General features: G+C 37.5%; 1 protein-coding gene across 9 annotated transcripts in view; it reads left to right on the top strand.

The window, feature by feature from the left end:
* The window catches only part of THRB (thyroid hormone receptor beta), a 431,077-nt gene that overhangs the window by 390,935 nt on the left and 26,889 nt on the right, over positions 1-13,253 (top strand). For all 9 annotated transcript variants that reach the window (XM_037845829.1, XM_037845840.1, XM_037845820.1 and 6 more), the window contains 2 exons: positions 8,753-8,853; positions 12,997-13,144. In XM_037845829.1, coding sequence (XP_037701757.1) covers positions 8,753-8,853; positions 12,997-13,144 — 249 coding nt within the window. The remainder of the gene's footprint in view (positions 1-8,752; positions 8,854-12,996; positions 13,145-13,253) is intronic.

Below are 13,253 nucleotides of genomic sequence, written 5' to 3'. Positions count from 1 at the left end.
ACTAGCAAAAACTGGTAAAGCAGTAACTGATGGAATGCCAAATCAAGAAAACACAACTTCAACAAACAGTAGAAGGAAGTAGACTGTGGAGAAATGGCAGAGGAGGAAGCTCTGAGAATCAGTCCCTGCACCAAAATAACTATTGAACTGGCAGGAACTGTCTGACCCAGCTAGTTTAAACTCTGGAGTCTAGTGAAACACTGTGAAGCATCCAGGGAATAGCTGGAGGAAGAGGCTGGAAAATTCTGATAAATACTGGTGAATTTCCTCCTCCTTGAAGGAGCTACCATGCAACATCCCTCATCCATGTGGCAGGAAACAATGGGCACTGCAGCCTGGGCTCCTGGTGCAGCTCGCCAATGCTAGGTTGGCTATAAGGACCTAGTCCTCCATAATCTGTGGCAGTGTGGTCTGATCTCTGATCATTGCTTTTGATCAACTACTTCAGATTACTGGGGCCAGTGATGAGGGGGGCCATTGTTCCAACACCCCTTGGGTAAAAGTGGCAGAGGAGTCTTAAAAAAATACCCTTCCTCAAAGCTACGAAGACGGGGACAAAGATGCAGTAACTGAGCAAATGCCTAACCAAGAAAATGCAACTTCAAAAGACCAGGAGAGGCTCCTGGCACCCTTATGGACCTCTCCCCCACACCCTCGCTGGCATGGTTTGGAGCCAGACTGCACTCCCATTGTGGGTTTCGGACCATGTTCCATGGACCCTTGTTTCACGGAAGCAGAGTAGCCCATATACACATACCGGGATTCCTGTATATCCATGGCAGTCAATTGAGAGAACCTGAAAGACTGACCTAGGAAATGCCTCTCAGACGTACCCTCAAGAAATTTGCCCTCCAGGCAGAAGAAACTTGGGACAGTGAAAGCAGTATAAGAAACAATTAAGTCAAAGTAGCCTGGGGCAAAGGTGTGCCTGCTTTTTAAGTCATACAATAGGGCACCCTGGAAAGGGAAAAGGCAATTTCATAGGGAACAGAGGGTGCATTTGAATTCCTGTGAACAGGGGAATTCCAACAGGAACTAAGCCTACAAGCACAAGCCCAGGACAAGACATGGGCTCAGAAAAGACAGGGAAGACCCTGCACTTTGCATCTCCTCGTGCTGATCTTGACAGGAGGGATGAACTCCGAAGGACACCACTGGCCAACTTAGAACCAATTTGCAAAGACTGTGAGAGAGGTTTTTTGCATCAGTTTGTTTGGTTTTGTTAGCTCCTGGCACTCAAATCTATCATAACATGATCTGAGTACAAATTCAAGGAACAGTCAGCTCAGGGACCAAATCCCAGAGCTAACACTTTAAAATATTAAAATGTACAGTATGCAACAAAACTGATAATAAATGAATTTAGCAAAGTGGCAGGGTATAAGAACAACATCATACATTCCCAAATAAACAAAAGCTGTGGGAGTTTGTCACCACTACACCTGCCCTACAGGCAGTCATAAAAGAGAATTCTTCAGAATAAAAGGAAAGGACACAAGACAGTAGATTGAAGCAACAGAAAGAAATAAAGACCCCCAGTAAAGGTAATCATATGAGTAGCTATAAATGCCAGTACTATTGTATTGTGTTTTTTTGGAATATCACTCCACTTTTTACTTCTTACAGGTCCAAAAATGCAGTGTTACCAGAATAAAAATTAAAAAAAAAAAAAACCATTGGATTGTACAACAGAAACAGTGAACCCTAATGTAAACTGTGGATTATAATTAATAGTATAATTATAATAGTATTGTTATATCAATTGCAGCAAAGTTACCATACTAATGCAAAGTGTTAATAATAGGGAAAACTGTGTGTATAAGGGAGGTGCCTGGGAAATCAATATTTTCTGCAAGAAAAAGAAGATGAAAAGAAGATTTAGAAGATGATCTGAGGAAGAAGAAGGAGAAGGAAAAGGAGGAGAAGGATAAAAATTAGAACTTTACACATACATTGGAAGGCCTTGAACCCAGTGTGTTCCAAGGACTCAAGCTTATTGTTTGTTGCACTAGTATAAATGTGTAATACTTTCCTTTGTAGTATAAATGTGTAATACACCAGGTCCTTCTGAGAAACAATTTTTTAAAATTACTGTTAGTAACAACATGGATAAACTGTGAAAACATTATGCTAAGTGTAAGACACCAGTCACAAGACCACACATAGTATGAATTCATTTATAAGAAATGCCCAGAAATCCATACAGATAGAAAGTAGGTTACTGGTTGCCTAGGGAGGGAGTGGTATGGATGGAAAGAATGGAGGTGACTTCTGAAAGTACAGGGTTTCTTTTTGGTTGATGAAAATGTTTGAAAATTCATTGTGGGTGATAGTTTCACAATTCGATAGTATACTAAAAAACAATTGATTTTATACTTGAAATGAGTGAACAATTTTGGTATGTGAGTTATATCTTAATAAAACTTCTATAACCTAAAAGTAAAAAAAATTAGCAACATTTTACTGTGTCAACCTATTTTACATGCACAATAATGCTTAGCAATTAATCTAGACATTGCCGAGTGTCACCTAAAAAGAATCCCCAAGCACTTTGTTGAACAAGCAGTTGGAATTTGCTTTTATAAAAATATACCGGACTAAGTGGCAGCATAATTTACTAACCTAAAAACAATGCATCTGAGCAAGGAAAAGCTGGAGAAAATTTGTCAGCCTTGGACCATCACATACGATGGATCTTAATTGTTTGCTGAGGGTTACCATCCTTTACTGGTCACCTGGGGCAGCTTGCAGATGCAATTCCTCACATGCACAGTACAGCTTCCAGGGGTTGTGTCTCTCATATTTGTTTCTATTCCTGGTAACAAGCATGACAGTACCCAACACTGACAATATGCCATCCATCTAGTTCCAGTCCTGGCAACAGAACTAGAGCTGCACGGGCATTGATCTCAGCTGGGCACATTGGCCAGCATGTGACTTATTTAGTGAGTATGAAAATGGAAAAAAGATGGAGACACTGAAATTATAGAGGATCAAAAAATGATGAAGTTCTCTAGGAAAATCAATTAGCATGTTATGTCAACCATATTCAGTAACCGTAAGAGACTCCCCAGCTAACTATTCAGTATGTGTGAGGTTGTTACTCCTAGATGGAAGCTATTTGATGATGAATAATGGACTTAGGCATAATGACTGATGTGTCATTATCTGTGGTACTGTTTTGGATAAATAAGTTGGTTTAGAGTCAATTTTTTAAACAAATGAAAGAGGTGGGTAGGGTGCACTAGTATGATCATGTAAGCAACTGTCACCAACTTCAGTAGATGTTTCATAGAAGGTTTGATGATTTAACTAAAGACATATTTAAACACCTATTTAGCCACACACAAGAAGAAAATGTGAAGAAATGAAAGCAAAGAAAACCACCCGTAAGACTAGCAGTCAGAAAATGGAAGTAGCCAGTTCCATTCACTGATTAGATTATCATTGGATCCCAGAGTTCCCATGAACCTTAAAGGTCAACTACCCAACAGTCTACATAGATTGTTAAACTACAGGTTCAGTGCCCTATGGCCAATGCTAAAAGATAAAGCAGGCAGGTAGTGGTTAGTTCTGGGAAGATATGGTACAGTGAGGGTGAACCACTTGCTTCTTCCCAGCCCTGGCTAATGTTCTTGGGCCCCACCGTTGTGGCCACTCCCAAGGCATTGTCCCACAAGCAACACAAGGATCACAGTGTGTTACAGTTGGTTCCCACACACTGGGATTAGAGGGAGATGACCTGTCTTTCTCCCTTACCTTTCACATCTGTACTTGATAGCAACAACGCAAACATCTTTACTCTGTTTGATCAACTGGACTTAATCTAGGCATAAAAGGTCAAGATGTAGCTTTCTTGACAACTTTTGATATATGTATTCCATCTGTCTTTACAATGAAGGTCTTGTTTTAGTAACTGGGTAACTTTGTTTTTAAAAAAGTTACTTTGTGGAGAGGCTAAACCTGCTTATAATTGTGCCTGTCTCCCCGAGTGCCTCTCTGTTGCTCAGATGTGGCCCTCTCTCTCTCTAACTGAGCCACCTTGGCAGGTGATCTCACTGCCCTCCCCTCTACATGGGACCTGACTCCCAGGGGTGTAAATCTCCCTGGCAACGCAGGATATGACTCCCAGGGATGAATCTGGACTTGGCATCCTGGGATTGGGAACATCTTGACCAAAAGGGGGATGCAAAATGAAACAAAATAAATCTTCAGTTGCTGAGAGATTTCAAATGGAGTCAAGAGGTCACTCTGGTGGACATTCTTACACACTATATAGATAACACTTTTTAGGTTTTAATATATTGGAATAGCTAGAAGTAAATACCTGAAACTATCAAACTCCAATCCAGTAGCTTTGACTCTGAAGACGATTGTATAAAAATGTAGATTACAAAGGATGACAGTGTGATTGTGAAAAACCTGTGGATCACACTCCCTTTATCCAGTGTATATGGATGGATGAGTAGATAAACGGGGACAAAAATTAAGTGAAAAATAGAGTGGGATGGGGGGATGATTTGGGTGTTTTTTTTCATTTTTATTTTTATTTTTTATTCTGATTCTGATTCTTTCTGGTATAAGGAAAGTGTTTGAAAATAGATTGGGGTGATGAATGCATAAATATATGATGGTACTGAGAACAGTTGATTGTACACCATGGATGATTGTATGGTATATGAATATATCTCAGTAAAACTAAATTTAAAACAAGTTACTTTGTGTTTTTATAAGTATGTGTTTAAATGCACTCACATGTGCATGTGCACACACTGCCACACTCATAGTAATTTAAGATGAATAGACACAACAATCTTACAATGGTTATCTCTCAGTGGTGAATTTATAGGTAACTTTGTGTTTTGCTAACATTTCCAAGTTTTCTAAAATGAACTGCTTTCGACATTGAAAACTACTTGTGTAGTTTTTTATTTGAAAAATCTGGACTTAATAGGGAATTAATACACACATTTTTTTTTTATTCCTAAGGAATGACTATTCAGGTCCATCAGTAAATTCTGGCTGAGTCCAGAGCATCTCTAATTTTTCTACTTTGTCAATCTCCCTACCCCACCCCATTTATGCACACTTGATGCCATTGGGATTTTTTAATTTTGTTTTTTATTATGGAGAGACTTCTCAAAACTGTGTTTGTGATTCCTGAGTTTTCCTGTAGATTTTATAGTATTATTTATTAAATTTGAACAATAGGACTAGGAGTTACCCAACCATGGATTTGGGTCCATGATCACATAAGGTAAAAATATAACAAGCAAGCAAAGGCTACTTTAAGTGTAATGCACAGTGTACATTCAAAGTAGAAAGTCGAGCAAATTGTGTAAAATGCAGACCTCAAATCTCTGCTTTTGGTTCTTGCCTGAACACGGAAATTATACATTTCTGTATTTGTGGGAAAATGGTATTGCCCTTGAACTCTCCTTAGGAGCTCACTTTATTTTATATAGCATAGATATTAAAGATAACTGTCTAGAATTTTTAGTTTTATTAATAAATTTTTTTAATCCAGTTTCATTAGGGCAGAAGTTTTGGCACCTGTATACATTGCCACCTCTTGCAGAAACCCTTGTTGAGATCTTTAGCCTTCACAGGCACACTTGAGCCTTTAAGCCTGCCCAGCTGCAGATTACAGATATAACCCTCTTCCCTTATGTTCTTCCTATTTGGCCAATAGCAGTCTTTTTAAAATTTTTATTCTAGTAATATATTTACAACCTAAAATTTTCCCTTTAAAATACATTCAAACATGTAATTCAGTGCTGTTAATTACGTTCGCAATGTTGAATAGCAGCCATTTTGAAAAACTATAATGCCACCCTTCCAAGGAAGCAGGTGCCAGACACTGGAGTTTCAGGATGAATGATACAATCCTTGCCCTCTAGTTAGAACCTTGCAAACCTATCATGAACCTGTGTTTACAGTCTAAGGGAGGAAAAAGTTCACAGGTAGTTGTAATGCAGATAAAAAAGAACTATTATGGGGGAAGCACAAGGAGCAATGGAAGCACCCAACTCAGACTTGGGTGAGAATGGGGGAGAGGAAGGCTTCTCAAAGTTTCCCCAGTGAGATCCATGGGTGATCCTGGACATAGCCCTATCCTAGTCCTACCACATTATATGCAAATTCTCTGTTATTGTCTCTTTTCCTCCATTGGACTGAAACTTCTCTGAGAATTAAAACTTAGACATCTTTATATCCTTGGTACATTGCTTGGCACATAATAGATCTATATAAATGTCCTCTTTTCATTCCTTTGTCTCTTTTTTCTCTAATAACAGCTTAACTGAGGTATAATTCACATATCATAAAATTCACCCATTTAAAGTGTACAGATCAATCATTTTTAGAGCATTCAGAGTTGTGCAGCCATCACCACTGTCTAATTCCAGAGCTGTTTCATCATCTCACAGAGAAAACCATACTCCTTAACAGTCATTCTCCATCCCCTCTTCTCACCAGGCCCTGGCAACCACTAATCTACTATCTATCTCTATGGGTTTGCCTCTTCTGGATATTTCCTATAGATGGACTAATACTATATTTGGTCTTTTGTGTCTAGCTTCTTTCATTTAGCATAATTTTTCAGTATTCATCCATGTTGTAGTCTGTGTCAGTATTTCACTCCCTTTTAGGGATGAGTAATATTCCATTGAATGGATATACCACATTTTGTTTATCCATTCATCAGATGATGGGTATTTGGGTTATCTCATCTTTTTGGCTTTTATGAATAATGCTGCTGTGAACATTCATATAAACAAGTTTTTGTGTGGGCATGTGTTTTCAGTTCTCTTGGGTATATACCTAGGAGTGGTATTGCTGGGTCATATGGTAACTCTGTGCTTAACTTTTTGAAGAACTGCCAAACTGTTTTCTGAAGCAGATGAACAATTTTACATTCCCACCAGGAATGTATGAGGGTGCCAATTTCTCCCCATTCTATTCAATGTTTACTGTTGTCTGTTGTTGATGTTGTTTTATTATAACTATCCTAGTGAGTGTGAAATGGTATCACATTGTGGTTTTTTGTTTGTATTTCTCTAATGACTAATGATGTTGAGCATCTTTTCATGTTCTCTCCTTCGTTTTCCCCTCTTTCTCTCATTAAGGAATGACCAGGGCTGGAGAAACAACTCAGTTGCTTATACATATGCTTCTCAAAGGAAGAAACCATGCCTTATTCATTTTTATATTCTCATCAGCTAGCACAGTACTAGGTACATAGTAGCTGAAATAAATGCTTGCTAAAATCGTGAATAGAAGAATGATTGAAAGAACACATAAACCATTGCAGTTTCCTTTTATTCCTGCTGAGATCCCTCCCCAAGTTCTCTTTTTAAAAATGTTTTGAAACCCTTGAAGTGAACTCAACAGATGAATCATGAGTTGCATGATGCAAAAGTAAACTAAGAAAAGCTGTGATATTTAAAAAGATAATCCTGTTCATTACCAAATCTCACTTTGAAATTATTTATCTCCCACCCAAGAAGGAACATTTTTCTAAAATAAAGTCTAAGCAAAATAATTTTTAAGAAATTGTGATAAGGATTCATTTTCTTCTGTTTTCTTTATGGCTTTTTTCTGAAAAGTAAGCCCTTAGTAACCTAGTTAATTAAAAATCTATGACAATGTCATGGTAAAATATATAGTAAGTCACCTCTCATTTCAACCTGGCTAATTTCATTGAAGCCAATTTTAGTCATTACTGAATCAATGAACTTCAAAAAGGACCAGGATCAGGAAGAAAAAGAATGATCTCAGCCTATCCCTTCTTCACATCCAAACAAATCATGCCTTCTTTTGATTTTTGGTCTTATCTAAAGCTATGTGCATCTATGGTAAACTGTTGACACCTGTGAAACTGAATTTGCCCTTCTGAATCAGTTTCTTGTGTGTGGACACCATCAACAAGTGAAGGTGGGAAGTAAGCTGATTCCATTCTGGATTTTAACTTCCTTGCTTTCTTAGTCAAGGAAGTTAAGCTAATAAACTAATGGTAAACTAATAGAGTCATTATGTTTGGATTTTGTTGTTTTCTTAATAATAGAACTCTGTTATTTCACATTACCCAGTGTTGTTGTGTGTCATAATTTCTAAAGTTTACCTAACTGTTTTTAGATTGCTCTACTCATTCTACTTAAGGTCAGTGCTCTATTTTTTGGAAAAAGACAAGCATAACTTATACTGGTGGACTAGACATTAGGAAACCTGGGTTTTAGTCTCTGCTATGAAATTCTAGTGTCACCCTGAGGAAGGCAGAATTTGTTTCCTTACCTCAAAAGTACTTGATGATCTCCCAGGACCTTTCCAGTTATAAAATTCTCTGGATTTATTAAATGGTGCCTTGACTCCAAAGTGGACCAAGTCTTGTAAGAGCAAGTTCTGAAGTAAGCCTCTCGAGAGAGATTGTATAATCAGGAATTCAGACCACTCCTGGTGTCTGGAATCCTGGCCTCACTTCATGTTTCATTCGCTCTGACAACCTTCCCATTCCTCTCCAAGCTGCACACCAAGAGTGCTCATGTGTATTTCTAAGGCACCCTAAAATCCTGGGACTGATGTTCACTCTCTTAAGTGTAAGCTACTTATTGTTTGGTTTCTTTAAGTCTCTTCTGTCCTCAACTCTCTTTTGGCAAACCAATTTTGCCTCTGGTCTAACTACCTTAGCTATAGTGTGTCCTTGACCTTAACATGCCATTTTTTTTTCACACATCTCTTTTTTCCTCCTTCACAGGGTACATACCCAGTTACTTAGACAAGGATGAGCTATGTGTAGTGTGTGGTGACAAAGCCACTGGGTATCACTATCGCTGCATCACCTGTGAAGGCTGCAAGGTAAGTGCCCCGGGTCCCCATCCCGGGCTCTACAGGAATACAGTGTGACCTGTAAGTTCAATTCTGACCAAATCCCAGCATTCATGGGCCATAATCATCCTGATGTCTGCTTGCATTCTTCATTTTTAACTGAAATGAATTCTTTTTTTCCAAATCAAAAATAACTAAATGAAGTTTCGTAAGAATGTGAGCAGTGCCTGGTTTCTTTGCCTCTACAACTGAATTGAAAACAGAGAGAAAATAATAAAATGAAAAAAAAATTAGTAGAACTCTTACTTTGTGTTTTAATACATAGATATTTTATCACATTATCATCCCAGAAAATAACTGTTTCTCCTCCTGTTTTATCTACAGTGTTTGAGGAGACAGTTTGCTCTACCACAGGCCGTTTTTGCACTGTTAATCTGAGTTAATATGCTCGTTCTTAAGGATTCCATTAGGGACTATCTTTGAAGCTACTTAGACTCACTTAATGCTCTGAAATTATCCACACTGACTTTTTGCAGAGCCTGCAGTTAGTAAGTAAATTCTGGTCATCCATCAGCTAATTTTATGCCCTACAGACCCATCTTCAGCAGATACTTGACAAGAGTACATGAGTAATCAACAGTTTGTTTCCCAAAAGTAAGCCTAAATTTGCCTACTTACCATCTTCATCATCAAAATTAAGATGAGCTTTCTGGCAAAATAACTTTTGATCCAACAGCCTAGGCTAGAAAATAAAGTCCTCTGTAAAGATAAATAAGCTTAACCCAGTGCTGCATCCAGCATTCGGCTAATACTTTATAAATGAGGAAGTATTTAAAGTCATGAAAAGGCTTTTTCATTTTTTTCTTGTGATATTATAAACTAAATTATCACAATTTTAAACCCCAAACCTTAAAGCAAAAATTGCATTAACACTTACAAAACAATTCAGTCTCCCCTCTTCCGTCTCCCCACTTTACCTGTTCCCTTCACCTACCTCTCCTCCCAGCACCCCTTTTCCTCCTACCCTTGATCCCATACACCAAATCTCAGCTTGTTGGCTCCATTTCAAACCAAAGTGTACCCCATTTCCCTAGTGAAAGGTTTTCAGTGTGAATTCCCTACTTTGTGTGCATGAAGTTAGGGAACACTTAGCAAAAGCCTGCTAGAAATGTTGAGATGATAATCCATTGGAAAGAGGTGATTTTAAATCTGCAATTTGTTACTTGGAGTGTGGGTGCAATGTGTTCTCATTCATCCGGACCCACTGATCTGGAATAGGTAATGGTTTTTCAAAGACAGGGCTCGAGGTTGCCATTACATCCATGAAAAAAATCCTTTAAGGAGTTTAATGGCGTTAATTACAAATAAGTCCTGGCTATTTATTAATTAGGACATGCAGAACATCTCTTGAAAGGATATTTTTATTGGCTTGATTTGAAAGTAATAAAATCACATACATTCTCTCATTCCAAAAGCTCAGTAATATATACTGGTCTTTTTTCTAAATTAGCTCCAATTCATAAGGCTTTGCCTACCTGATTATGCAGCACTGAGATTCATTTTTAGTCAGCTTCTGGTAGTAAATTTTGACTTCTGGGAGCCACTCTAATGAAAATTCCATTTAATACTCAACTCCCCAAAGTGATTCTAAGGATTGAATATGCCTTACAGAGGACTTAATGCATTATCAGCAATTGACTTAATCCAGGGGATAATCAAGCCTATTACCCATGTTCCTGGGTCACATGTGTCTCCATGATAATCAAGAAACCCAAGAGTCTTTTTTTCTCTTGTCACAAGACCACACAGGATGTTTGGGGCCAGATGCAGCTTCTCAGCTTCTGTGCCTTCTTCTCAGATCAGAATCCTGTTTCTAAAACAGTTGCTTCCATCATAAGTCAGAAAGGAGCTTTCCAAGGGTGGGTTATGCAGCCTCATTTAATGATAGAGAACATGGGGAAAATACAAAAGATTTTTTTCAAATGAAACAATTTTTAACAGCGGCCAAAGATGAAAGAGTTTACGCTTCATGTACTGTTTATTCAAGCCTGAACTTAAACCTATTTCTACCTCATACTTGTAATGTGTATGGGAAGAATCATGTTGCCCATTTTTGCCCTAAAGACAGTGAAAATCTTTTGGAGATGTTTTCTCTGTGGTGATATGTCCATGTTCATGCATGTTTTGAGAACAGAATGTTGATATCATATCCCAACAAACCACTTTTTTAAGGGCGACTCAAAGCTTTTTAACAAATGCCCAAATATTGAACTAGCTCCATATCACATTGAGTAGTAGTGCACCTTCTCAAACAACTAAGAAATGGATCCAGTTCTCAGAATGCAGCATAATATGTCTAGTGTTGATTTAAAAAAGCTCCAGTCACCAAAAAATCATTAGTGAAACAAAATATGTCTGTATTCATTCCCTGGGATATGTGTTCTGTCTGTGAATATAGTCTATGAGTTCATCTCTAAAAGGATTTCCTTTTTTATAAGTTGACTATTTTAAATGTCATCTGCACCATATGTGATTTAGTACATCAATGTCACTCAAATTAATGGGCTCATGTTTTTAAGCATGCAAAACCCAAATGTAATATGACAGCTTTTCTGTTCAACTTGAACAATGGAAACAATAAGAAATTTTCACATATGACCCAAAATCAAGTCCATTAACCTCCATAATTACTGGTATTTTTCCGTTTTCTTTTGCTTTGCCCAAGATAGAATCCTAGCGCTCTTTTATTAGAAAGAGCTTTTATTAGAAAGAGCTCTTGAGTGTGTTTGGGTGAGGAATATGCAAGTGTGTATATGTATATACATGATCAAGGTCAAGGAAAATTGAACAATATAATTTAAATTTTGGCTTAATCTAAGTCAACTGATATTTCAATTCCACCATTTCTCTGACAAAGTTAGAAACCCCTTTTGAGCTTTAATAAAGAAGATCCTTCAAGGCTTGTTTTGTCTTGCTGCTCTATTGAAACAAATAGAACAAAGTTTTATTTGAGGGCTATGTGGGAGGATACTATTTATAATCTGTTCATCTTAAACATTTAAATAATATAATAAAATTGGCATAAGTTTACAGCATTTCATTAGTTAAGTCAATAACATTTGGAGTCTGACTTCTAGGTTCCAGATGAGTTCCAGCATGTATTTGCCATGTGATTTTGGGCAAGTGATTTAACCTGTCTGAAGCTTAGTTTTTTAATCCATGCCGTGGAGGTATTAAGGGTACCTACTTTATAAGTTTGTGGGGAAGTTAGAAGAATATGGAATGCATCCACAGCACTTTGCAAGATGGCCCTCACAATAAGCGCTAGCTGCCATAATTAATTCCCACAATACAGAAATACAGTTGCCAAGACTTGAGGATCATGTCCAGAACCTGGAACTCAGTAGTGTCTTCAGAGACCTTTACAGTGGCGCTGGTCAGCATGGCCTGTACCATGTACCCACATTCATCTAAAAGTGCAATAGGAAAGGAAGAAACATATGGAACTTGCAAATGTATGTCTACAGATATCGGTGAAAAAAAATTTTAAAAGACAAACCCAAATGCAGTGAACTATAGGGAAAATTTGGTAGAGAACTGGGAACTTCCTACTCCCCAAGTACTGTTGTTTGAAGGACTTTCTGAGCTGATCATGGCCATCTCAAGTCAAACAACAAGAATTAAGCTAAATCTCTAAAGACAGTTAATGCAGCCATTTAATTATTGTCATTAAATTATTAATTAATAAAGTATCATGAATGCCAAGCTCTCCTTTTCCCCAGTATAAAGTAGCAAGCTTCCTCATGGCTTAACTTAGCAATGCAATTATGGGACCTATGAAATAAAATAATATAATTTATTTATATTATTCAGTGTTTCGAGAAAAACAAAAGCAAGCACTAGATTCTCACATTAGCCTCTTTTCTTTGAATAAATGCCAAAAGACAGTGCATCTATAAACCTTTGACATCCCCTTAACCTTAGATTTAGAATTCTTTAGATTTCCTTTGGGTCAAATGCCCTATATTTTAATAGGTAGAGATAGAGGCCTATACGTATACTCAAATAGAGTCCAAAGCAATTACTCTTATACTTATGTGGATACAAAATTCTGGAGTCATTCATTTCTAGAAAATATGAAACTGTTATCTTGGGTCTTTCTTTTTCATGTAGGGTTTCTTTAGAAGAACAATTCAGAAAAATCTCCATCCATCCTATTCCTGTAAATATGAAGGAAAATGTGTCATAGACAAAGTTACGCGAAATCAGTGTCAGGAATGTCGCTTTAAAAAATGCATCTATGTTGGCATGGCAACAGATTGTAAGTAGATCTTCTTCATTTGCTTCTTATTCAAGGAGTATTCATTGGGGAAGGGTTTGGTTCAAGGAAATCAACTGGGCAGAAAAGAAAGTACTGTAGGAACACATGT

Source organism: Choloepus didactylus, chromosome 1 (assembly GCF_015220235.1).
Source record: "Choloepus didactylus isolate mChoDid1 chromosome 1, mChoDid1.pri, whole genome shotgun sequence".
Classification (NCBI taxonomy): Eukaryota; Metazoa; Chordata; class Mammalia; order Pilosa; family Megalonychidae; genus Choloepus; species Choloepus didactylus.
The sequence above is the reverse complement of the archived record's forward strand: the minus strand, read 5'-3'. Positions and strand labels throughout refer to the sequence as shown.